General features: G+C 49.9%; 1 protein-coding gene across 4 annotated transcripts; it reads right to left on the bottom strand.

The window, feature by feature from the left end:
* Positions 1 to 580: 580 nt before the first annotated feature.
* On the bottom strand, positions 581 to 25,367 carry LOC149317790 (sphingomyelin phosphodiesterase 5-like). 4 transcript variants are annotated; one of them, XM_089513271.1, is made up of 11 exons: positions 25,177 to 25,367; positions 18,640 to 18,752; positions 17,472 to 17,652; positions 15,549 to 15,909; positions 7,397 to 8,436; positions 4,774 to 4,846; positions 4,139 to 4,279; positions 3,962 to 4,051; positions 3,598 to 3,661; positions 2,763 to 2,913; positions 581 to 1,476 (listed from the first exon to the last, which is right to left on the bottom strand). In XM_089513271.1, the coding sequence occupies exons 5-11, from the start codon at positions 8,312 to 8,314 to the stop codon at positions 1,369 to 1,371; spliced, it is 1,545 nt and encodes a 514-aa protein (XP_089369397.1). In that variant the 5' UTR covers positions 8,315 to 8,436; positions 15,549 to 15,909; positions 17,472 to 17,652; positions 18,640 to 18,752; positions 25,177 to 25,367; the 3' UTR covers positions 581 to 1,368. The 4 variants fall into 4 exon arrangements, with proteins under 4 accessions (XP_089369397.1, XP_089369396.1, XP_089369398.1 ...); XM_089513270.1 differs by lacking the exon at positions 15,549 to 15,909 and adding an exon at positions 15,970 to 16,035; XM_089513274.1 differs by lacking the exons at positions 581 to 1,476; positions 15,549 to 15,909 and adding exons at positions 1,739 to 1,818; positions 15,970 to 16,035.
* Between the last annotated feature and the right edge of the window lie 1,339 nt (positions 25,368 to 26,706).

Consider the following 26,706-nt stretch of genomic DNA (forward strand, 5'->3'; position numbering starts at 1 on the left):
GGAGAGCCCAGTGCAGCTAAAACACCAGAGAAGTGGCTAAAGACAAAGCTGTTGTGATACCTGGCCAATCCATCTGTGTATCCTCAGGAGCCCACTGGGTTGATCCAAACCTTTGCAGAAAAGGCTGGACCTCTAACGGTTCTTTGACACTCCTTTGCTCTGCAAGCGGGCACTTTGCTGAGGGCATAGGATGGCGCATGGGGCATTAGAACCATAGAATCACAAGAGTTGGAAGAGCTCCAAGGGCCATCCAATCCAACCCTATTCTGCCATGCAGGAACTCTCAATCAAAGCATTCCCATTGACAGATGGCCATCCAGCCTCTGCTTAAAGACCTCCAAGGAAGGAAGCCAGAGGAGGGCACCAGATGGAGCAAGAGTAAAGGAGGGCAGGCAGAGCCCATGGGGCCAGGAGATCTCCTCCACACAGAACCCCTCCCTGACCCCTGCTATGATCCAGATCTCCGGCCCTCAGGGTCCAGCGGGAAGGGACTGACCCCTCATGGAGCAAGAGGACCAAAAGGGGAGAGGAAAGGACAGAGAATGAACACAAGGGGAGAAATTCAGTGTTAGGACTGTTTTACTGGTACAATCTGTATGGAAAAAGAAATGGAACAAAACCCTTCCTTCCATAATGGTCCTCCACCTTCTGACCTCACAACCCTGGAGTCTGTCAGAGGCCCCCTCCTCCATCTGCCATTGCAGCTGAGGCCAACATCTACCAGGGCCAGAAAAACTATTCCTGGAGTCCCTCAGGGTTCAAGCCAAAGACTGTCCTTGGCCAACGTTGAAGGGAAAAGGGCACTACCCTCTGCCACAGCCATGTCTTCTTTTCCGCCAAGCACTCAGAGGCTGTGTGCCATGGCTGCCCATCGCTCACACGATATTGATAGACCCACCAAAGTAGCACAGCTAACCCTTCGTAGCCCAGCCCATCCTCTGGCACCATCTGAGCAGAGGAGTAATCAAGGCTCGCAAGTGACTGAGAGCACTGTGAAGGAGGAGTGTTTGGAACTCAGGACCCATCAGCCTGCAGGTGCAGTGTGGAGGTGGCCAATGCAGGCAATGGGGTAGTCTCCAAGGGCCCCTCCATCAGGCTGTGACCCCCGAGGCCTGAAGGGAGCTGCCAGCCTGCTATCGCTGCCCCTGGGGCCACTAGCTCCATCTCGGAGAGCCCCTGCTCTTCCTTTGCCTCACTGCTCCCCAAGAGAGGCTGATGCCTACTGACCAGGCTGCCCTACGTGGAGCTGGGGGTGCCACCCTCTGGAACACCTGGATCTCCCACGACAGGGCTTTGGGAAGGGGCAGCCAGGCTCTTTGTGCCCGTGCCCCCTCAGGGTTGTCTTCCTCGGCTGGCAGTGGGCAAAGTTCATACTTCTGGATGTGCCATGATGGAAGTGACATGGAGCCGCAGCCCAAAGGGCAAATGGTCGGAGCAGGTGGCCAGTTGGGTGATAAAGGAGACCTTCTCCACAGCCTGGAAAGAAAAAGAAGGGAAATAAAGCGTCAGAGCAGCCTTTGGCAAGAGGGGCAGGAGGCCGAGGGAGCGCCGGGGCAGTCAAGGCCTAGAGCCCCCCATTCCCCCCCACAAATCAACTGTAAGGGCTGGCTGGATGGTGGATTTGTAAGGCACTGCATGTGGCAGTCCTTTGTCCCCTCACAGCTCATACCATGCCACTCAATGGGAACCTACCACAAAATCTCAAGCCCTGGGGGCAGTTATGAAATGCAATCTGCTCCCAACCTACTCCATTCAGCGCAGGACCCAGTGCCACACTGGCTTCCAGCAGAGTCCGCACAGCCTCAGCAGAAATAGCATCTGTGAGAGAGAGCGCATCGCTTTCTGGGGCAGCCATTCCTCTGCCAAAGAACTCCCCCTCATCTTTAGCAAAGACTCCCAGTCCCCTTCTCTTCCAGGCAGTGGATGGAGAGCAAGCCTGCTCCCTCTTCTGCACAAGGGCCTTTTGGACCTTTTGGACAGTGAAAGGCCTCCATTACATCTCTCCTTAATATGACAAATGTGGAGGAAGGCTGAAGGGGAAAAAGAATGCATTGCTCATGGGTAGAGAAAGCCAGTGGGAGTGAAAAGGGGGACTCTTGGGCCCTGGGCTTCCAGGAAAATAGCAACGCTTCTGTACTTCACACTAAGACAAGCATGAGCTATTTATCCAGCCGTCTGGTACCATGTGCCATAAACATAACCTTTCATAATCCAGTAACACAACCACTGCTGGAGCTCTGGCCATGCAGCAAAGGAATCTGGCCAAAGTGAGAGGTGAGACAACCCCCTTCTTGCTATGGCCACCATCCCTAAATCCTGCTCCAATTTAGGAGCAACTCATGAGGATTCGGGCTGATGGGGGTGAGTGGGAGAAGAGATGGAAAGCTTCATGCGGCCACCAACACCCCTTGGCTCTTTAGCCCAGATTCAAATGTGGTGAGCTGCAAGGGATACTGAGCATGAAGGCTCTGTGCTCCCTCCAGTGCCAAAGTCAAAAGGACTCGGGATGCCAGGTCTTTGCTGCTCTTGGCCCCCAGGGCCTGCTGATGGGATCCTCATTGGGGCCTCTCTTTGGCCACTGAAGGAACAGGATGCTGGTCTAGACAGGCCTCTTTTGGCCTGATATCCCCCCTCAGCAGTGTTTGTCTGCTCTTAAGCCAGAAAGTGCTATTCCACCCATGCTCCCTTGAGTGCTGCCCCCATCCTCTGATGGCACGCATAAGCTAAGGCAAGTAGCCTCTGCAAGGGGCACCCAGACTGACTGTTTTCAAGGCCAGGGGTCCGGGGTGCTCCCGGTAAAGGATGTAGTCCAGGCGCCGCCCTTCGCTCCCAGTGGCCGAAGGGTCCAGCTTCCCATTGGCCAGGACTGGACCGGCCAGGAACTTCCTCCGACCCTCCGGCTGCTCCAGAGTCCTGCAAGCAGAGAGAAAAACAGCCTAAGGTGCAAAGGGCTACAGATCTTCCCAATGCCCCCCATCCTTCCCAAGGCCTGGCTTCTGATGGTTAAATGCCTGTCCTGCAGCCACTCACTCACTCACTCACAAACTACAAGGTTGCGATCCAGTTCCAGCAAGGGCTCAGGCTCGACTCAGGCTCCCATCCTTCCCAGGAGGTTGCTAAAAGGGGTACCCAGCTTGATGGGGGCAATTAGCTTACAGTTGTAAACCGCTTAGAGTGGTAAGAAGCAGTATATAAATGAAGCTGCTATTGCTATTGCTCTTGACTGATGCCTGTGTGCTGTCTCACTGGGTGCTTCTGGAGAGTAGAATTACAGCATTGATGAAGGTGGGCTGCCACCCCATGCAGCCCCCACCGCCATCCACAGCAATACAGGCGGCGGGAAGAACCCCAAGGAATACACTCACCTAGAATGAGTTACTCTTCTCAATAATGAGGATAGAATGGTGCTACGTTTCAAAAGTAATGTTGGCCAAAGTCACTTCATTAGTGCAACAAGTAACATCGTTTGGGTATCTTTCTGCTGATTCCCCCCCAAAATGTGGTTGATGTTAGGGCCCCTCCCCATGCCAGCAAGAGCCCAGTCTCCAAGGACAGTGTCCACTGTCGTTCCATGAGCCCCTTCCTCAAGCCCCTCACCTCTTCATACTCTCCGGGGTGGACACGGCCTCATCATAGATTTCCATGTAGTCCAGCAGGGTCCCTAAGAAAGAGGAGCAGAAGCTGACCCCCTGCCCTGCCACTTTCCACCCTGTCCCACCCCACAAGGAGAGCGCCAAGTCCACAGGGCACAGGGGGGGAAGGGGTTGTCAGCACCCTTTCCTCCACATTATCCTGCATGTGGGCTAAAGCTCCCTAGACCAAGAGAAAAAGGAAGATAAAGCCCAGACCCCAAATTGCCACCTTTACTCCGATGTGGCTGCCAAGCCAAGAGGTGGGCCCTCTTCCCTTTGAGACACAGGAGGGGATGGACAGAGGTGTAGAGGGTCAGAGAGACACCTACCGATGGCCCAGGGCTTGTCCTTCCGAGGCCCAACACGGCAAGGATCCGTATAGATGCTGAAGATCTCATGGCTTTGTTCCAGCTCATCACCTGGAGGGAAAAAGGTGCATGAGAGCAAAGGAGAGGGACATCTGAGTGTGTCCGTCTGTCCCAGTCTGGCCTGGCCCCCCAACGCACCTGAAGAGCAGTTGTCGAAATTGAGGTCCCCGCAGAAGATGTCAAAGGCCACCACATCCCCCAGCTGAGCATAGGTGTCCTGGAATTGCTGGGCCCAGAGCATAGCGAGGGTCATCTGGTCATACCGGACGGGGGCATCGGCTGTGGGAAGGGGTGGAAATGGGGCTGCATTAGCCCCCATGTCTGTTTTGGGCTGAGGGGGGAAGCCAGAGTGACCCTCCTGAGGATGCTGAGAGAAGCCATGGCATCCAAAGGACTACAAAGGAAGCCCATGGAAGCACTGTCCAGAGCCCTTGAGAGCCAGGAGGGAATCCTCAGGAGGAGGGATTGGGTCCCACAGGTGCCTCCTGGTCAAGAAAGGCTTGGGTCAACTTGGAGGGTGGAGTGGTGTGCTCCAGCGCTTCCAGAGAGCAGCCACAGCAGGCTGTTTCCAGAATGATCCTAAAGCGAGGCACCTCCTGGCCATGTGGTCACTCTGGCCAGAGAGTCAGGCAGCAGAAGCTTAGGGCAGTTGGGGTGGCTCAGGGATGGCAGCCCCCCTGCCAGCTGGAAGACAGAAGGGGCAGGACTGCATCTCCCACCCTCAATGCTGAAGTCTGCCTGCCCCCCCCCCTTACTCCTTGCCCCATACTCACCATCTGGAGCGTGCATGTGGGTGCAGTTCAGGTACCCCACAACCCTTTTCCCTTGGGAGGATCCAAGGTGAACCTGCGAGAGACAGACAAGTGGAGAAGCAACACCTGAAGAGAAAGACGGCAGTTTCAGGCGGAAAGGTGAAAAGGGGGGCTCCCCATGGCCACCAGAGCCCCAGGACCCCCTTCCCAGCCTCAGGCCTTCAGAGACCCCAGATAAAGACCCCAGTAGGATGGATCTCAATGGGGTGTCATGGGAGAAGAAGGCTGGCACAACCAGCTCCTCGCACCCAGGTTTGTATTTGGCTTCTGGGGAGGTGCCAACCTCAAAAGCAGAGGTTGGGAAAGTTCCCCTTTTTAAGACTTCAACTCCAGACTGGGATGGCAGCCAGAATCCTGGGAGTTTTTAATTTTCTTAAAAAACAACACCTCTATTATTACATCAAACTTTTAAAAGGGGTTTTTTATGACTACATTTTGTTGAATGAAAAGGTAGAAACAGAAACCCAAAAATTAGTGAGCAAGAAGCAGAACAAGAGGAAAATATCATAAAACTGGTTCTGAATGCCTATCGGAAGAAATAGGGAGTTGTCATAATTGCTTAATATACTCAAGTATCAGTGGACCTCATGTATAAGTTGAGGTCAGGTTTGGGGGCCAAAATTGTTGATGTTGCCATGACCCTTGGATCGGTCGAGGGCAAAACTTGGAGGCTCCTTCAGAGTGTGTGTGTGTGTGTGTGTGTGTGTGGCAAGAGAAACTCCCATTGAGGCTTTTTGCTGCATCAATTCAGTGGGAGATGGACTCTTAAACAAACAGCAATATCAACCCATCACCCAGGACTCTTTCTGCTTGGCTTCAGAGAGAAATAAACTCTCCTCTGCACCGAATGGGGAAATCTGAAAGAGCTGCTATCTCATTTCCATAGTGACTCAGAAATAAGTCAACCTGGGTTTTTGGGGTAAATTTTTGGGCATAAAGTTTTAGACTTATAGACGAGTATATACCGTAAATTCACCAGCAAAACTAGCAAATAAAGTCATTTTTTTCCTTGGGTTCTGCTCAATTGTGTCCCCCTCCTGACTCAGACTGGAGACAGTGTGCCTGTGTGTGTGTCGCACAAAGACAGCCCCCCCCCCATCTCACAAAGGGTCTTGAGCATTCAGAGGCCTTTGGGATCTCTCCCCACGTCTCTGCTCCCCTCTTCTGACTGGGAAGGTGCTCCAGGCTTTGTCCCAAGCTGGCTGGCCAGGCCTTTCTTCCAGACAAAGACCAAAGAGGCTGCAGAGATGCCCCACTGACCCTTCTTGCCCCTCTGTTGATCAGGGAGCTGCCCAAAAAGTGGCAGTGGAAGTTTAGAGGATGTGCAGCTTAGAGGAACTCCAAAGAGAGTTGGAAAGGATGCGGCTGGGGAGGAAGAGTCCTTGCTCTTGGATGGATTGTGTCCATGGCATATTGGCCTGGGGTCCAGGAAGAAACGGTCCCCTTGGATGCACAAGGAAACAACACTTGAACACGCTTTTAAAATGCCATTACATTCCTTTTTAAAATAAACGTTGGGTAGTATTGCGTATTTACGGATGCACTGGCTTAGTGGTTAAGGAGCCAGTTCTGATGGTCTGAAGATCATAAGGTTGGCAGTCCAAGGCCCAAGTGCCGAATGATGGGGTGAGCTCCTGTCCCTAGTCCCAGCTTCTGCCAAACTAGCTGTTCAAAAGCATAGAAATACAAGGATGAATAGGTACCACTTCAGTGGGAAGGTAACAGCGTTGGGTACAGCCATGCTGGCCCCATGGCCACCAGAGAAGTCTTCGGACAATGCTGGCTCTTTGGCTTAGAAACGGAGATGAGCACAGCCCCCTACAACTGGTTATGACTAGACATTCTTGTCAAGGGACTACCTTTACCTTTTTACCTTTATTGCGTATTTAATGGGCTTTACATTTTTGTATTGTGTGCAGTGTTAGTTGCTCTTGTTTCTAACTTGCACAGTTGGCCCTCCATATCCACGGATTATTTAGCCGTAGATGGATTCAACCATCTACGGCTTGAAAATATTCAAAAAATGTATTCATTCCAGAAAGCAAACCTTGGCTTTACTATTTCGTATAAGGGACACTATTTCACTATGCCACTGTATTTCATAAGACTTGAGCATCCACAGATTTTGGTCTTCTTGGGGGTTCCTAGAACCAAACCCCAGTGGATACCAAGGGCCCACTGTACTTTATGCCCGCCTTGGTCCAACCATGGGACCTAAATGCCATCCAGCTGCCCCTCTGCCCCAAGGCCTGGCCTCCTACTCCCCTGCTACCAAGGGAGTGGAAGAGGCAGCCCTTTGCATCCATTGGGGATCACCACTACCAACAGGATTGCCTTTGCATGGAACGGCCATAAGCAGAGCCAGCAGAGGAGCACAGTGACTGTGCCCAGTGGCATCTAAGGGCCTGGAAGCCGCCACCAACCTCTTCCCTTCTGGCCAAAGTGGCACTGGGGCACACCTCCAGGGTCAGCATTACCTGGGGAACCCAGAATCCTGCACATACCAGCCTCGGAAAGGAACTGCTCAGGGGATGGCTGGGGGACGTTCCTTCCTTTGTCAGCTCTATGCCCTCCAACGACTTACCTGTGCACAGAGGAGTCCCTTAGCAGCAAAGGCATCCTCCCCTTTGCCATTGGGGTAGCAGTTGTACTGGGCAGCCAGGATGGGGTAGCGGCTGGCCAGGAACAGCCCGCTGTTGAATAGCTTCAAGGCAGAGCAGCCCATCAGTCCGTAGGTGCCCACATCGTAGAGGATGTGTTCGTAGCAGGAACCCAGGCGCTGGCGCAGGCTGTTGGCGGCCTGGAGGTCAAAGACCTCCTGTAGGCACACAAAGTCTGCCCCAGCGGGGAACCGGCAGGTGATCTCCCCCAGTGTGTCATCCAGGGGTATCTGAATGGTCACACTGCTTGGGTCATCCCCGGAGGGGCTCCGACAGGTACGTGGGGGGCTGGACCCCATGGCCCCATACTTCTGCCCGTCGGGGATCCCAAAGGCATTCCTGGGGATCGGCTCACAGGAGAGGGAGCTGCGTCGTGTTGCCTGGGCAAGTCCTTGGGCGATGTGCTTGGCCCGCCATTGGGTCTGGCCCAGGTTGCTGAACTTAGCCAGGCCTTCGGGGAGCAGGCAGACGTTGGAGCTGAGGAAGCCAAAGGCCCGGCTTTGGCCCTCTGTGAGCGGCCATTCCTCCGGGGGAGATTGGCCTGAGGTGTGCTGGTAGGCGAAGGGGCGGCGGCCAGCCTGGAGGGGCAGCCAGACCAGGAAGGCCAGGAGGGAGATGGGAGCAGAGAGTAGGAAGGCGGGCAGGATGACCAAGCCCTTGGCCAGAGCCCGCAGGGGGTAAGGGGGGCACCGCTTGTTCCGCTGGGCCTGCTTCTCCGCCGTGGTGCGCTGCAGGGCCAGAAGCTGGTTCAGCAGCCAATAGCTGGGGAATAAGATGCCTCGGACCACCGTGTTCATGCCCCCCAAGAAGCGACTGGTGTAGGGCGACTCTCGCAGACCCATGATGGAGGGTGACAGTGGCGATGGGGGAGGCTGCAGTGGGGGTCCCTCCGAGGGCAGCTCAGGGCCACAGAGAGCTCTCAGGGGGCTGGGGTCTCCGTCTTGTAGGGCTCTGCCGATGGATGCTGCGGGAAGGAAGAGGGAGAAGTGGGAGCTGAGTTGCTTATTTCCAAGATAACATCTGCACCCTGGACCAAAAAAAAGGGGTGTCTTGACAATCAAGACACTGTGATAAGAGTAAGCAGATTTTTCTCCTCAGCCATGAACTTTTTCACCTGTTGGGACATGTGAAATTTCATCTGCAGAAAAATGCACTCAGTTCTTTTGTCCAGGAAAGGGGTAATGAGTCCACTGGGTGACCTTTGCCTGGAGAAGGAAACGGCACAAGGGGCATCTGGCTGCAAGATCTTAACACACACACACACACACACACACACACACACACACATATACATCAAACACATCTCTGGAAGAAAACCCAGATGAGAAATTCTGATGCTCAAAACACAATGCAAACCGTCTGAGGAAAAGGTGGTGAGAAGAGAGGAAGGATGAAGAACAGCCAAACAGGAGAAGGTTCCTACGGTGGTGGAAGGAAAAGGGGCATCTGAGAAGCAGGCAGAGTGACCATCAAGGCATGCAAGGGTGAGGGTCCTGAGGGTCCTGTGTAAGAACAGGGTGACTGTGCGCATGAGGGACGCAGTCAGTGTGCGCAGATGAACACACATTTTCTAGCCACTAAACATTTTCCACACAAACCATGTGTGCTTTTGTGCAAATGCATTTCCCATACGAAGTCCCAAAGTGGGAACAGTACTTGAAAACTGTGCAGAAACCCTCTTACTCTTAACAAAGCAGGAGGAGGATCACTTAAATTGGGAATGACATACAAGTAGGTGGGCATACACACACACACACCCATCCATGCTGCACTGTTTCCATTAACTCTGCAGTACCATTTTTTAAAACTGCTTTTAAAATCATTGTTAATGGTATATTTTAACTTGTTTTGGAAAATATTGTTGGTAGCCTATATCCTTATGTACAAGTTGACCTCATGTATAAGTCGAGGGAAGGTTTTAGAGCTAAAATCATGGCTTTTTGATATGACCCAAGGATAAGTCCAGGGTTGAACTTGGGGGCACGGAACAAAGGATGTAAAGGACAAGACAAAAGGAAAACCCCACTTCGCTCCCTCCTTCTCCCTCTCTGGACCTCTCCTGACCGCCAGACACCATTTCCCTGGCGCTGGAGGAGAAGGTTTTATCATTGGATTGAGAAAGGGAGGAACTGACAGGAAATCGGTTTTAGGACTTTTCAGAGCAGTATTACTGTATTGACCCATACAAAAGTCAACCCAGGGTTTTAGAGTCAATTTTTGGGCATAAAGTTGAGTATATATGGTAGTTTCTTTCCATTGGAATGTAGCTCTTCTCCATGTTTAAACTGTACCCCATTTTAATTTGTAAGCCCCCTTGGGCTCCCACTTTTGGGCAAAAGGCAGGGGGTACATGAAGTGATTCATGATAAATAATATGGTAATATAATCTGCCCCACCCAGCCCTGAACACTATTAATGGGGGGAGGGGGGATCTGGTTTTCCGGGGAGGGGGGTCCCAGGAGAGGGCGATCCTGAGGTCCCTTGGGCTCCCTCCTGCACATGGGTGCGTTTTGCATCCAGAGATTTGGGGGTTCGCCTTGGGTGAGAGGGAATCATGCAAGAGATACAGAACTCCTTTGGGTCAATGGTCAGGTTGACTCAAACTGTGCCTGTCAGAGAGCCACCGGACTCTCAAGGGTGAAAATACCTGGTGCCACCCCCTTACAGTTGGCACCCCCAGGATCTGAGCCCTGGCCAGGGGGGTTCCGGAGGGCCAGCTGCTGGCCTCCTTCTGCGGGCTTGGCCTGCGCATCCGGGAGGGAGGCTGGCTTGCCCTAATGCTCACAGAGTGTGACCAACCCATCCTAACCCTCATCCAGCACTGCCACTTTGCCACCGCCAGTAGCCCTTCCGCTACTTGGCACTGTGTGATATAAGGATAGCTTCTGTTTCTAAGCTTCTCATTCACACAACCAGTGGCTCTCTCATTTCTGCAGTTACCCAGTCCAAGTGGCCAGGGAGCTTGCAGGCGGTGGCTGAGGCAGGTGGGCAGAGGGCTCCTTGCAGGGAAGGGGCTTTGAGTGCCGAGGGCAGTGGCTTTTGTCCAGCTCTCTGTTCCCCAGTGGCTCTGTCCAGCTCTCTGTTCCCCAGTGGGTGCCCCCATGGGATGGTGCCCAGCAGCTGAGACCTCCATCTCACACTCCATGGTCATTGATGCAAGAAATGTGCTCCTGCTCCTGGCACAGGAGGAGACCCATGCGCATGAGGCGTAAATGAGCTACAACAAGGGCACTCCTTCCTCAGAACCCGTCTTGGACTCAGCCACAAAAGGAGCTGCCATGACTTTGCTGGGAGATTCTCTGCCCACAGGTGGAAAGTGGTGGCACAGACAGTGCATGGTGGGTGGCTATCCATGAAGGGAGGATGACCATGGACACAGATACTGCTTGACCCCCAATACCCCCCCCCACACATCCTGAGTTCCCCTCTCTGCGCTCAAGGACGGGCCATCCCACAGATCTCTCCCTATAGCCTGCTAGGGAGCCACCCGCGCCCAGCCTGAATTGGACCTGCCTTCACGTCACACTTCAGTTTCCACAGTGGCAGAGTGAGAATGATAGAGAGAAGCAGGAATGGCAACCAGGATGCTAATCAAGTTCCACATTGCAAGGGTTCTCGCATCATCATCATCATCATCATCATCATCACCACCATCATCATCCCCATAATCCCTGGGGCCATCCCCATAATTGTCCTGGTGGTTAAGACACCTGCTTCCCTTTCCACCTGGGATGAGGCAGGCACCACGCTTCCAGATCGGAGGCAAGCTCCCTCCAAACTGCTGAAGAAACCAAGCCCCCTGAGGCGCTCCTGGACTGAGGCCTCATTGGTCTGGAATGTGCAGAATTTGGGAGACATAAATTCAAGTTAGTATTCAAAAGGATCTTGTATTTGAAAGTAATCAGTTAGTCTCAAAGGTGCTGCAGGATCCCTTTGCATATTCATTTTCCAGACTAACATGGCTGATATATTAGAGTTGCTATATAAGGTGACATATATATCAGAAGAAGACTAGGACTGGGGAGGGCAGTGATGGAAGAACTAGACAAGATCATTAAAAGCAAAAGTATGACACTGAACACTAAGGATCGTGCAAGCCATTGTATTCCCCCGATCACCATCTGGGGATGTGAGAGCCAGACAAGGAAAAAAGCAGGTCGGAAGACAATCCGTTCCTTTGAGATGTGGTGCCAGAGGAGACTGTGGAGGATACAGCCCAAAAGACAAATGAATGGGTCCTTGAACAGATCAAGCCAAGACCATGGAACGGAGGCTGTCGTATTTCAGCCACATCAACAGAAGGCAAAGGCAATAATGCCAGGAAAGGGGGAGGGAAGCAGGAAAAAAGGAAGGCCGCGCACTGGATGGCTGGAATCAACCAGGGAGGTCAAGGGCTTCAGTCCACAAGAGCTAAGCAAAGTAGTGGAGGCCAGGGGACTTGGAAGGGCCTCATCCACAGGGTCACCCTGAGTCAAAGCAGACTCAAAGGCAGGTAACAACAACAACAACAAGATGAGAGCTGGCAAAAGAGCAGTCAGCAGCTGTTTCTTTGAAGCCTAGCTCCGCAGAGGTGGAAAGGACCCCAAAAGCAATCTAGGCTAACCCTCAGCAAAGGCACCCCAAGAGATGGCCATCCAACCCCTGGCAGAGAGGACTGTGCCCCTTCCTTCTGAGGCCATCCATTCCACAGTCAAGTAGCCCTCTTACCCTCAGGAAGCTCTACCTGGTCTTGAAGGATCCTTTCTTGTCACCTGAATCCACTGATTTGGGTCCCACCTTCTGGAACAGAAACACTTCGGATCTCACTCCGTCTTCCACCTGGCAGCCCTTCAGATATTTGAGGAAAGTCCCATCTTCTCTTCTCTTTTCAGGCCAAACACTCCAGCTCTTGGCCTACTTCTCTGGGTCGTTGCGTGGAGAAATAAAGTAAAATACCACAACAAGCATGTTTGGCAATGAAGACGATGATGGTGGTGGTGGTGATAGAAAATTCCCTCCAAGTTGTAAAGCCTTCAGTTGCACGCCCCTCCCTGGCCCCAAAGGTGTTTTTGGGAGGCTGAGAGGCGGCTCTGCAAAGACCTTCAACAGCACCTGGAACAGAGAAGCAGACCCCTAAAGGGACAAGCTTCCAGGATGCTTCCAAGAACGTGTTCACACACAAAGTTAGGAAGGCACAGGGACGATGGAGGGAAACTAGCAAAGACGAATAGACCAAGGGTTTTTCTAGTTTGTCATAAGTAAGAGGAAGAGAATCACTGGGTCTCCTGATTCGCTGGGAAGCTGAGATGTTATCAGAAGATATGAAGAGTACGCAGAACTGGTTTTCTATTCAAAGAAAAGAAAATGAACAACAGAACTGGCAGAGCTCATGAGGGGCTGGAGCGGAAGGAGGGCCTTTGTTTGGACTACTGCAACGCACTTTATGTGGGCCTGCCCTTGGAAACTGTTTGGAAACTTCAGCGGGTGCAGAACGCGGCAGCCAAAATGCTGGCTAGGGCCAGTTACAGGGATCATGTAAATAATAATAATAATAATAATAATAATAATAATAATTATTATTATTATTATTATTATTATTTATATTTCCTGCCTCTCCTTGAGGATCAAGGAAGGATTACAGCATAAATGATTACAAAAACACAATAAAAAGTTACATTAACCCCTAAACCCTCCCACCATTAAAATTAACAAAAAAATCAACAATTAAAATAATTACATCAGTAACTTGATCTACAATCATCAAAACGGAGCGGACCTTTAAGGCGTAACTCCCTTCTTGAAACAGCTTCACTGGCTAACAGTTTGTTCCCAGGCAAAATTCAAAGTGCTGGCCACAACCTACAAGGCCCTATATGGCTTGGGACTATTTGAAAGGCTGCATCTCCCCATAAGAAGCAACCAGAACCCTAACAGCTTCAGTGAAGGGCTTTCTCTTGGTCCTGCCACCATCACTGGCTTCTTTGGGGAGATGGGTCCTCCTCGGCGGCTGCTCCCAATCTCTGGAACTCTGTTCCAAGGGAAGCTAGGCTGGACCCCTTCCTGGACTCCATTCACCCTCAGGCAAAGACTGTGCTCCGGTTCCCCAGAGGGCCTTCTCTGCAATGGCTCCCAAACTATGGAACGGACGGACAGACGGACGAGATCCACCAAATCACCAGCTTAGACAGCTTCAAAAAAGCTGTCAAGACGGATCTCTTCCAGCAGGCCTTTCCTGAATAAAGTGCCCGGCCACAGAATGACTGCCCTCCCATCATGGATCAGCCCCCGCTCTGTCCTCGCTGTATTTTTATTGTGTTCTTAATAGATATTTTAATTGGAACATGTTTAATCCTGTTTTAAGGGGGGGAATTTGGGACACAATGTTGTGAATGTGGATATTTTAATGTGTTGTGAGCCGCTTTGATTGTCAAGTTACAGAAAAGCGGGATAAAAATAAAAGTATTATTATTGTTGTTGTTGTTGTTGTTGTTGTTCTCTTCAAGCAGGATTTTAATATGGACTGGTACCCAAGCAGGCTTCTGATTGGGGTGTTTGCTTTGGTATGTTTTAAATGACTTAATGGTTTTAACTTGTTGTTGTATGTCTCCAAGTTGTTTCCAACTTATGGTGACTCTAAGAAGAACCCATTGTGGGCTTTTCTCTGCAAGATTTGTCCAGAGGAGGTTTGCCACTGCCTTCCACTGAGGAGGCTGAGAGAGTGTGACATGCACAAGGTCTCCCTCTGAGTTTCATGGCTGAGCTGGGAATCCAGTCCTGGTCCCCAGAGTCTTAGGAGTTTATCAAACGGGAGTCTTACCAGCTCAGATCCAGCGCGAGCGCGAATCAGTCGATGCGAATTCACGTTGTAACATTAAAGTATTTTCACACCTGGTTGATAAACGCCCTTGTCCAATGCTCAAACCGCTACGCCTTGCTGGCTCTTAGCATTTTAAAAATGGTTTTATATTCTTCTTATATTAATGTGATGGTTTTAATTCTGTTTTTAAAATTGTAGTGTTTTGTTTTTGTTGTTATTGCTTAGCATCTTTTGTGAGTCGCGAGAGAAAGGCGGCATAAGAAATAAATAAGTAAGACTGGCTTTCGCTGAGGTGGACGCAGAATCCACGTCTGAATGGCAGAATGGGGTTGAACTGGATTGGGGCCCTTGGGGTCTCTTCCAAGCCTAGGAATCTAGGATTCTATGATCTGCGCTGGAGCCATTTGCCTTGCCTGCTGCCTCTTCCGCTGGAGCTGGTCCAGAATGGAAGAGAGCCTCCCCAAATGCCAGGTAGAAAGAAGCATTTAGCCGCACTCCATCCATTAGACACAAAAACAGAGTGATTCATGCAAGAAAAGACAGAAAAGCCCAGAATCAGCAAAGGAACAAACCATCTTAAGCCATGACCAGCACAACACAGTTGAAATGCAACACAGTAGAAACATAGCCAAACGTTGACCCCCCACCCACCAGCCCCAGTCCCACTTCTGAACAAACAGCCCAGTGCCAGCTTAGGACAAAACGAATGTCCAAAGGTCTAGGAAACAAAGTACGCCTCAGCCTGGCACAAGACAGCGCCAAGGCAAAGGGCAGCTTTCTTGGGGAAAGGTGCCCTAAAAGAAGGGGCCAGCATGGAGAAGGTCCATTGCCCCGCTCTGCTGCCCTTTGCCCAGGTTCTCTCTGGAAGGGTTTCTGAAACCCACCTCAGGCAGAGAGGCTCAGGTGGGGAAAGGCAGCCCTTGAGGCATTGGGGCCCTGAGCCACACAAAGCTTTGTGGGTGAAAACAAGAATGTTTCCTTTTGTTCCCGAAGCAACTTGGCAGGACCACCCAAAAAGCTTTGTGTCCCTGCCACCTACAAGCTGAGAGCAAGTGGTGGAGCCTCCCCTGCCTTGAGGGAGTTTGCCCTTTTGCCATCCCCCTAGAGCCCCACAGACAAAGCCCCCAAGTCCTGACATGCCTGGGGCGGGCCATGCAGATTCTCCCTCCCCATCCGCTGCCTCATCATGTTCACGTTGTGGGTGCGCATGCAGGGCTCACCTCTGCCAAGGTGCCCCGCAGGTGTGGAGGGAGCTGCCTCCTGCCTCAGAGAGCACTCACCTGGTGCAGGATCCTCCCTGGCAGTCGGCTGGTGTCTGGGCTGACACTCCAGAGAGGAAGGCCCAGGCGGTCATGTGCTGCCTTCTAAATAGCCAGCCTCCCAGTCATGCCGCCTTGGGATCCACCTGCTTGGCTGGGGAGCGCTGGAACGGCAGGTGAGTTGGGCAACCTGGCTCACTAAGTGCCTTCTGACCGGGTGCCTGACTAACAGGTCTTCCTTCCAGACTTCCTTTGCCTTCCCTGTCGGATTACACATTAACTTCCGTGCGGTTGTAAATGCTTGGAGAACGCCCGGGGGCCCAAAGTCAAATTGCCATCTTGCGGGATGAGAAGCAAACAAGAAAGCACTGGCAGGAAACAGCTGGCACAGAGAAAGAGACAGACTTGAGAGAGGATTTATTTTATGCAAATTGTATCCTACCTTTCTCCCAAATTGGGGGGGGGGGGTCCCCACCGCAGGGGTAAGGTCCCCCTTGTGCCAGGCCTCCTGAAAAGGGGAATTTGGAAACATATCAAACGTTACATAACGCTACCATATTCAGATGCAGCAGTGCTGGCCATATAGCAAAGTACAATAACATCCAAAACACACAGAACAACCCAAAATCCATGATGCAAGCCTTTGAAGCAGCACTGGCTTCTTCATGAGGCAAAGGTGCTAAGAATCATACAGGAGAACAGTTATTAAATGATGGTGTTAGTCAGAGGCTTGCATTTTCTCAAGGTGTTGTTGGTATTCTTTGGAGGTATGTCTATGCAAGCCAGGCCAAGGGCATTAATTCAGCAAAGGGGATTCAGGGCAGACTCCCTGGGAGGAAGCACATCCCTCTCAACTGGACATTGGAAGAGAAGCCGGTGCCCTTCTCCTTGACACAGGCCACGATGTCGGGTGCAGTCCTATCGAGATTCCCTACACATTGTCTTTACCGCTCTAGAGCAATTCTTCCATTTCTCTTGGGAAATTCTTCCAGCAACCATCTGGGGCAGGAAAACCACCCTCTGACACATAGGTAAGCAGTATTCTAGGATTTTCAAAGATGGCATCTCCCATTTGCAACACTTGTTAGAAACTGGATAAGGAATGAGAACTGTCATGCTGCCTGGGTCTTCCCCCATTTTGATCTGCCACCTGCCATGTGCCACGCAGTCAGCAGCCCCCTTGTTGCAAGGTGGCATCAGCCCATGCTAAACAGGAGACTGAGCCCAGGGCTCCAGGGCCAGCGGCTGCCTCCCTCCGGCCAAGGGCCATGGGCAGAATGATAGAGATGGAAGGACCATCTTCTCCAACCTCTTGCCATGCAGGAATTCAGATCCTCCCACCTTCTTGGGAGGAGTGCCAGGTGCACTTGGCCTTACTGTGTGAGCCTTTGACATTCTTGAGACACCCACTTGTCCTCCTTCCTGGTTCATTCTGCACAGGTTGACTGGGTGGAAATATCTGTTTTGCTCTCTGATAAAAGAACCTGAAAATCTACTCCCCACCCATGACATTCCACAGAAGCCCACAGCAATGTGTGGCATCATTGTTTCACCCTGAGACCCAAAGACTGTGTCCATCATGCCAATGCCAAGCTGACTCCATGAGACAGAGAGGTCCCAGGAACGGCATCTTTAGTGAAAGCCAGCCATGATGATCACATCTGGGTCAGGCCCTTCTTCCCAGATATGGGCTCTTGTAGGAAAGCTGAGGACACCGTAAAGCCCTGATGGCTCTGGCAGAAGATCAACTGTCTCTAAGATATACAGATGACACCCTGCTGCTAGTGCAAAACAGGAAAGACTTGGAACCATTACTGAAGAAAGTCAGGGAAGAAAGTGCAAAGGCAGGTTTACAGTTGAACATTAAGAAAACAAAAATAATGACCACAGATGATTTACATAACTTTAATGTAGTCAATGAAGGCATCGAAATAGTTTCCATACCTTGGCTCACTCATTAATCTGAATAGAGACTGCAGTAAAGGCATCGGAAGAAGACTTGGACTTGGAAGGGCTGTTATGAAGGAACTAGACAGGTTCCAGAAGTGTAAAGCTATAGCGTTGACTACCAATGTCAGGTTTATCCATGCCATTGCATTTCCACTTTCAGGTCTGGTTGTGAAAGCTGGACAGTGAAGAAAGGTAAAAAGAAGAACAAAAAAATCAACTCCTTTGAAATGTGGTTCTGGGGAAAAGTTGTACTGATACTGCTATGGACTGTTAAGGTGACAATAAATGGCTCAAGAGCAAATCAAACCCCGAACTCTCCCTAGAAGCCAAGATGACTAAACGGAGGCTGTCCTGCTTTGGCCGTATCATGAGAAGACCTTTGGACTCACTGAAAAGGCCATTATGGCCGGTAAGATCTGAGGCCGTAGGAGACAAGGAAGGCCACATTCCAGAAGGCTAGACTCCCGCAAGGAAGCCCCAAACTGGCTGCCCTGAATTTGCAAGACCTGAGCATTTGGGGGAACAGGGGACTTGAAGGTCTCTCATTCATTGATGGTGATCTACTCAGCCTGTCAACTTGATAGCACCAGAGCCATAAGAGTTACAGGAGCCCTCTCCAGTTTTCACTTGGGCAACCCTATTTCTGACAGCCAAAAAGATGGCTGAGAAATGAGCTGTTTTCATTCCCCAGTTTCCTGGCTGCCCACACATTGCTCAGCGTAATGGTGCCCTTTACCCTGCGAGAGGAACCTGATTCTTGACTGTGAATAATCTCTGTTTGTGAGACAGGGCACAGAGGTGGGCCTGGCCGCCTTTCTGCCCAATGGGGCCTTGGCCCTCCTTGGCCGGACTAGGCAGCCTCAGGCCCATCCCTGACCCCCTTTCGCTGGAGGGCTAGAGGTCTCCAAAAGACATGCGTGCTGCTACTGGCAGATGGACAGGACAAAAAGACAATACTTTCAGACCACAAAATAGTTTTAAAGGGCTACATAGTTTCTGGCAGGCAGACTTGTTTTTCTCATCCGCATCTCTTGATTATGCTAATGAACAATAATTATATGGCACGCTCCTTAACAGCGGTGACAAAGCTCCGGAGGCATGCTAGCATTGTATTGGCACAGTTGTCTGTATGTGAGGCAGCTGCCTCGCTTGGTCAACTCACCCGAGGCTGAAGGTTATCCAGATCCCAAGCGAGACGTTGGCCAGTGAATCATCCAGCCTGAATGCCTTTAATTGAAGGCCTCTGGACACCTTTCCGTCCCGTCCGAGGTCTACCTGGGGAATGTGAGAACAGCAGAAAGTGAGCGTCGCACCTGAGAATCCCGTCCTGGGAGAAAGAAAGGTGGGATATCAATCCTTGAGATAAGATAAAAGAAAACTCATGTGACATTTTTGGTGGCCCTAATGGACTCTGGCTTTTGTTTTGTTTTGTTTTTCACTCCTGGATCATGTGGACACTTGGTTTTTTAAAAATGGAATAAAAGGAGTTCAAAGCTGGGAAAGGGCTGAGCAAAGCGCATCAACGTTTAATGAGAGGCGAGAGGAATTCTCCTCCGAGGGAAGATTATAATGTTGGGGGCTCTTTAGAAAAGGCGAGTAAAGAGGGGGACATCATAAAGACCGATAAACTTAAGCCGGGTGGGAGTGTTTGACCAGAGAAAAGGACGGTGCATTGCTGAAGCATGGGGTTTGCTTCCTCAAAAGGTAAGGATGGCCCCCGGCCGGCGTCCCAAAGCACAAGGCCACCCTCCGCTCACTGCTCTCTGGGAAGGTGGCTGGTTCTTCCCAACTGGCATCGATGCAACAGAGGCAAGCACAGTTTTATTCCTGGAGCCATGACTAGGATACGCTGGCCAAGTGTGCATGCGGGATGTGTGTGTGTGTGTGTGTGTGTGTGTGTGTGCAGAGAAATGTCACTGTGTCAAATAGTAATCAAGGCAAAGCACCGCTCTTTCTCTTGCTAATGGAGCTTAAACCATATTCATATCCTGGGGCAGCCCCAGGGCCAGGAGGAGGAGATGCCTCCAGCAACACCAGACTGAGAGCAGCCACATCGCAACCAAACGCAGGCTTGTGACTAACAACCTCATCATTAAATTCCTGTGGGTGTTTCGGACTATGTGACCATATTCTAGAAGAGTTTATTCCTGACGTTTCGCAGGCATCTGTGGCTGCTGGCCTCTTCAGAGATGCTGGTGAAACGTCAGGAATAAACTCTTCTAGAACATGGCCACAGAGCTCCAACACCCCCCCCCCCCCCACACACACACACAAATCTAGGGATGCCAGCCATGAAAGCCTCCAGCTTCGCAGCCTCACATTTTTTCCCTCCTGTATGCTTTTTTAACATCTTTGCCTGACAAAGAAGCCAGCTGAGCTTTGAAAATTTGCAAGAAGTATTTTGTGCATTTTGGTTGGCCCCCGAAAGGCGCCCCTGTTTTGTGGATTTCGGCTGTTATTGTTCTTTGCTACATGGCCAACACAGGTAGCCCCTGAAAATGCCTGTCTAAAGGAAGTCCCTCCAAGCCCAGCCCAAGAATCGACTCTGCCCCTGCCCTGGCTGCCCCACTGAGTGAAATGCAGGGGTCCCTGGAGCAAGCGTTAGCCCCACACCTGCTCTGTGCCCCCGCTCTCTCCCTTCGCAGAGGTCTAGAGGGCCCAGGGCTTCCTTTGCTCTTGTTCTTGGAAGGAATGGGCTCCTTGCCATTAAGGGAAGCAAGAGCTCCTCCTGCTGCCATTTGGAAGGATGGCCAGACAAGGAGGGCACTGTAATGCACCCCAAAGTGCTGTGTTGCTGGTGGAGCATCCCTTGCCATGATCGGATGTAGCTATGGGCAAAGGGAGGCCAACTGAGGACACCGCCATCCCAAATGAGGACTCTGGCCCCAACTGATTTTTCCTTCAGTCCTCAAAGTTTCAAATCTGCAAATGGATTCGAGCTACAGGGAAAGAAATGACTTCCATTGGGAAGTAAGACTTCCTGTAACCCTCCTGAGAGTAAGAGCTTTGGACATGGAAGACGCTGATGCCTCAACGGAGGGTTGTGGCGTCTCCTTCTTTGGAGGTTTTAATCAGAGGCTGGGTGGCCATCTCTCACAAGGAGGCCTTGGATGGAGAGTTCCTGAACGGCAGAAGGGGATAGATGGCCGGCAAGGGAGGATCTCTTCCTCCAACTCTAGGATTCTCTGAAATTTCACACATTGCAGAAAGTGAAGATCTCTAGAATCACAGAAGAACCCTTCTGTTTGCTGTGTTGTCCTTCGCTTGAGGCTCTGCCTGCCCCCCTTTTCTTGGGGCGTATAGACTCTCTTCCTAAATGCCCCATTGAAGTCTTTAAAAAGATTGCAATGCTAGAAATCAGGGACCTAAAGGAAAGCCTACTTGGGGGGCATTGTTCTTATTTGTGGGGGGGGCAACGTTCTCATACACAAGCACACAAGGCCCCATTCACACTACAAAATTAATCCAGGGTGAATCTGGGTTGAATCCTTGATGTTCACACAAGTCCCGAAGGCACACAACCCAAAAAACCCTGGGATATTTGATCCTGTTATTTCCCTGGGGTTTTCCTGAAAGATCTGCATTGATCCGCATTGTTGGCAGTGTGAATGCACTTCTGAATTGATTCAGATAACTCTGTATTGCTAAAGGAAGGGAGGCGGCTCCATTTTAACCCAGAATGATGAAATGTGTGAATAACACAAGAGTTAAAGTGACTCAAAGAGATTCACAAACCTAAAACATAATGGGAACAACAAACCTGATATCCATCAGCGCAGCGTTCCGCATCTCCTTGGGACAAAAAAAGATTGCGACTGACTGCTTGGTGTCTTATGGGGCACACAAATCCCTCATGCGCACTGGAGTGTGCGCTAGTGTGGAATCAAGGGCATTATTTCACAACCCCTAAAAACCAAAGAGCCAGAAAATAACACACAGAGTGGTGGAGCATTTGGCTGGTCACTAACACAAATGCCAAATGTTTTGATGGGACCATTTTCATCCCAGCCGTTTTTAGTGGAGGGCACGCTGTACGCATATAACCTACAGACATGCTGTATGTGGCCAAGGGCTGAAACTTGAGAAACACTGTTCATAAATCTTTGCATGTGAAAGTTGCAAAATGCCTCTCTTGGAAGTCTAGTTCTGTGTGCGAATTCTGAAACCAAGTTGGACTCGGATGTCTCCCTGCCCGGACGAGGGCTGATGGCAACCTTCCCTTATGAAGAGGGGACCAGAAACATGTTTGTATGTACGGAAATATTTTTATCCCACCCTTTTACAAACTAAATTCAAAAGACCTCCAGCAGACAGGAGGGAGGATTTTCTAGAAATCCCAGATGCCTCCAAATTCTGGAAAGCAGGCTGCATTATAGGTTGGGTCTCCTTATCCAACCATTATAGGTTGGGTCTCCCTTATCCGACCATTATAGGTTGGGTCTCCCTTATCCGACCATTATAGGTTGGGTCTCCTTATCCGACCATTATAGGTTGGGTCTCCCTTATCCGACCATTATAGGTTGGGTCTCCTTATCCGACCATTATAGGTTGGGTCTCCCTTATCCGACCATTATAGGTTGGGTCTCCCTTATCCGACCATTATAGGTTGGGTCTCCCTTATCCGACCATTATAGGTTGGGTCTCCCTTATCCGACCATTATAGGTTGGGTCTCCCTTATCCGACCATTATAGGTTGGGTCTCCCTTATCCGACCATTATAGGTTGGGTCTCCCTTATCCGACCATTATAGGTTGGGTCTCCCTTATCCGACCATTATAGGTTGGGTCTCCCTTATCCGACCATTATAGGTTGGGTCTCCCTTATCCGACCATTATAGGTTGGGTCTCCTTATCCGACCATTATAGGTTGGGTCTCCCTTATCCGACCATTATAGGTTGGGTCTCCCTTATCCGACCATTATAGGTTGGGTCTCCCTTATCCGACCATTATAGGTTGGGTCTCCCTTATCCGACCATTATAGGTTGGGTCTCCCTTATCCGACCATTATAGGTTGGGTCTCCCTTATCCGACCATTATAGGTTGGGTCTCCCTTATCCGACCATTATAGGTTGGGTCTCCCTTATCCGACCATTATAGGTTGGGTCTCCCTTATCCGACCATTATAGGTTGGGTCTCCCTTATCCGACCATTATAGGTTGGGTCTCCCTTATCCGACCATTATAGGTTGGGTCTCCCTTATCCGACCATTATAGGTTGGGTCTCCTTATCCAAAACGTTGGATTTCAGTGTTTTGGGGATAGTGGAAGATTTGCATATATAGTTGGCCCTCCGTATTCATGGATACTTCATCCACAGATTCAGCCATCCGTGGCTTCAATATATATGTATTTTAATATAAATTTCAAGAAGCAAACCTTGATTTTGCCATTTTAGAAAAGGGATGCCATTTTATTATGCCACTGTATATAATGGGACTTGAGCATCCAGGGATTTGGGCATCCATCGGGGGTCCTGGAACCAAACCCCAACAGATACCAAGGACTCATTGTACATAATGATCTACCTTGGAGATGGGACCCAATCCTAACCATGAAATTCATTTACATTTTGTATACACCTTACACACATAGCCTGAAGGTAATTTTATACACAATATGCTTAATAATGGTGTTCATGAAACAAAGTTTGTGCACACTGAACCATTAGAAAGCAAAGGTGTCCCTATCGCAGCCACTCTTGTGGGCAATTTTGGATTTTGGCAGGTTTCGGATTTCAGCTTCCCATACAAGGGAGACTCAGCCTGTACTAGGGCTGCCAAAATGAAAACTGGGGCAGAGTCTTTGGGTTTGTAATGTATGTTTTTGTAATTTATAGCGTCCTTAAGCACCTGTACTGGGAGCAAGGCGGGATATAATTAAACACAACAATGCAAATAATGATAATTATTATGTTTGGGGTGAAGCAGGAATTTCAGGAGGTGCTCCTTGTCTCAAACAACACCTACAGAAATTCCCACTTTGCCACATTAAAAAGGTGCAGGAGCCCCTTCCAAATTTCTCTCTGGCAACTCCAAAGAGCCAGAAACACAACTAGCAACTACCAAGGTTTTTCTTTTTGCCCTGGAAGCAATGAAAATTTGGGCAAGATACTGTACATTGCTGACATTGCTATTGATTACTCTGGGGATGCTCTCATTTCATTATACAGTTGTCCCTCCATTTTCATGGACTTCAAGCCTGCAGTCTCGGTCCTTTGCAGACCAGCAAGCGGGGAGGGTTCGAATGGCGCATGCACAAAACCATGGCGCACTGGAGCATTAAAGCCAATGGGGCTTGAGTATCTGTGAACTTCCATTTAAGTGGGTGGTCCGGAACAGATCCCTCACGAAATGGAAGGAGAACTGTAGTTTTATTGTCCATATTTTAACTGAACTGAATTTTAAATCTTTTATATTCAAGATGATTATGAAATTTAGTTTATGCTGCACTTTTATTATGCCGTTCCTACATGCTGTATTGCATTTTAACACACTGTATGCAAGTGACTTTTGGTCAAAGCATTAATAAATGATTGACTGATTGATTGATTGATTGTATATACAATCAATACAGGTGGAAAATGCCTAACAGCTACCATTTCCCTCTCCTTTTTAATTTAATAATGCAGTGGGTCCTTAGTATCCGCTGGGGTTTGGTTCCAGGACCCTCCATAAATACCGAAATCCATGGATGTTCAAGTCCAGTTAAATATAAGCGCAGAGCAAAACGGTGTCCCTTGTTGTATAAAATGCACAAAATCAAGGTCCGCCATTTGGAATGTATACGTTTTTGGGACATCTTCAAGCTGAGATGCTTGTATCCGTGGATAAAAAAAACCCGTGGATAAGGAGGAATTGTAGATTGCATCTGCAGTCAATCGTTTATTATTAATTAAAATGAATAAATATTAATATTTTTTTTAAAAACCCACAAAGCTAAATCCGAAAGGCCAGGGTCTCTTGCGCACTGCGCACCTCCTTAGCGTTTTAACTGCCACGGTTCCACCTTGGGATCTATAGTTTGATGAGGGAGTCCTCTGACAGAGCGCCAACTACAAATCCCAGGATGCTCTAAGGCACAAGTGCAGCGTGAACAAGAGCAAAGGGATTTGTCTGAAAGTGCGCTGGCCCCCATTTCTTCACGAACACCATTCGCGGCCCAGTGATTTGGGTTCGAAAGACGTCACAGTTCAAAAAGTAGGGAGAGACGCAGAGAGACACAGGCACCACGCTTCTTCCTGACCACCTTGTCTCCCTGTGGAGATAAACACTTTCAGTCACTGGTCTCCAAACTGTGCCCTTCAAGGGATTTCGGACTTCATCTCCCAGAAGCCTCAGCCATGTTGGCCAATAGCCTGGGATTCTGGGAGCTGAAGTCCAAAATTCCCTTACAGAGCATGGTTTGGGGGACCACTGAATTAAAGTACGCTAACATTAACCTAACCATGGTTTAAGCTAACCTGGTTTAAACCATGGCTTAAAGTAGTGGTCCCCAGACTGTGCCCTTTAAGGGATTGTAGACTTCATCTCCCAGAAGCCTCAGCCATGTTGGTCAATAGCCTGGGATTCTGGGAGCTGAAGTCCAAAATTCCCTTAAAGAGCACAGTTTGGGGGACCACTGCTTTAAATAAATAAGCAAATAAATAACCTATTTAAAGAAGGGTCTCCTTCTTTGGACCGCCCCCCCCGGCCTCCATTTACCTGAGCAAGGGCTCCTCCTCTTTGGCCCTAATAGGAAGTGGGGCCCTTGGCTGCCATTTTGTTTCTGGGAGACAAGAAAAGGGAGGTTTGACAGGAGACAAAATGGCCGCTGTTGGATGAGACCATGGCAACCGTCTCCTAGACAACCAGACCCAGCAACAGCATCCTCTTCTTGGCCTCTGGGCCTCCTCCTTTTGGGGTCCAGGCCCAGGGAGGGGGTCTTTTGGGGTGGGAGGGGGGCCTCTGGCCCGTGGCATCACTTGGGGGGCGCAGGGGGTGCAGAGTGTACCATGTGACACTCCAAAATGGGGGGATGACCCCACTGCTCCTCAGACATCTGCATTTTGGCCAAATCCGGCCGCGGCATCCATCCGTTCCCCTTTAAATCCCTCCTTTTGATTGCTTTAAAAAGGCAATCAAGGCCTATCTCTTCCTGGAGGCTTTCCCCAATTAATATTCTCATAACCCCGCATTTAATCATCTTCCGACAAAGACCCTAACTCCCTCCCTCCGCCTTATTTTTTTAATACTTGTTTTAACAACTGCTCAATAATTTAATTACATTTTATTGTGGTTAGGGAGGGTTTGGGATAATACAACGATAACAAGCGGTTATTGGATTTTATGGACGGTTTTAGCGTTAGCCGCTTCGACCTTTTGGAAAAGCGGGATACAAATAATAATAATAATAATAATATGGTGAGAGTGGGATGAAGCTCGGTGGGAGAGGAAAGGAGAGGGCCCTCTTCCCAAATTCCCTCTTCTATGCAACCATCGAAAGTACCGTTTTCAGCCTGGGAGCCCCAAAATTATGTGGGGAAAAGGCCTATGTTCTTCAGACATCTCAGATTAAAAACTTCCCTCTCTTCCTCTCCAGCAGCCGGACCTACTTGGAAATATTAAGAATGCTAAATATTAAAACAATTCACAAATAATATTTAAAGCATGAAGCACACTGAAAGACAGGCGCATTTGGCCTGCCCTAGTCACATGGCCCTTTGATTTTCCTCCCGATCACAAGACTCATGGCTCTGGCATCATGTGCAGCAGCCCAATTTGTGGGTGTGATAATGGCACTCATGTGAGAGCGTTCGGAAGCCGCCCCTGCCGCGCCTGACGAAGAGCCATGGGTTCAAATGCTGGCAGGCAGCAGGAGGGTTACTTGGCTCTGCCCTTTCCTCACGCAATGGCTCCTGGGTCGGGAGTCGGATTCATAAATGCCACTGACTGCGCTGAACTCTGGAGGAATGAGATGTTTCCATTCTGGGAAACCTCTGGAATCTCACACAGGACAGGAAGGCTGCAAATCAGTGAATGCAAATAAAAAGCCACCAAACAGGTTGCAACCTAAATTGACCAGCCTAAATGCACAATACAGTATACATGTTGCAACAAACCAAACAGGAGAAGAAAAACACAATTGGAGAAGTTAGTCAGATGCCTGCATGTTGTTCCAGTCCTTCGTAAAGATGTAATTATGATGGGGAAGATATCTTTTGCAGGCATGAGGAAATTTGTGAAGTCCAGGGA

The sequence above is a fragment of the Sceloporus occidentalis genome, unplaced genomic scaffold (assembly GCF_023333645.1).
Source record: "Sceloporus occidentalis isolate IW3139 unplaced genomic scaffold, rSceOcc1.0.p SCAF_3, whole genome shotgun sequence".
In the NCBI taxonomy this organism is placed as follows: Eukaryota; Metazoa; Chordata; class Lepidosauria; order Squamata; family Phrynosomatidae; genus Sceloporus; species Sceloporus occidentalis.

Excerpts from the sequence above, each read along its gene's own strand:
- LOC149317790 (XM_089513272.1), bottom strand. The coding sequence starts at position 8,314 with ATGGGTCTGCGAGAGTCGCCCTACACCAGTCGCTTCTTGGGGGGCATG. Across the intron at positions 4,847-7,396 it reads AGGGACTCCTCTGTGCACAG|GTTCACCTTGGATCCTCCCA; the intron begins GTAAGTCGTTGG and ends TGTCTCTCGCAG. Across the intron at positions 1,477-2,762 it reads GACCCCTGGCCTTGAAAACA|GCTGTGGAGAAGGTCTCCTT; the intron begins GTCAGTCTGGGT and ends TTTTCTTTCCAG.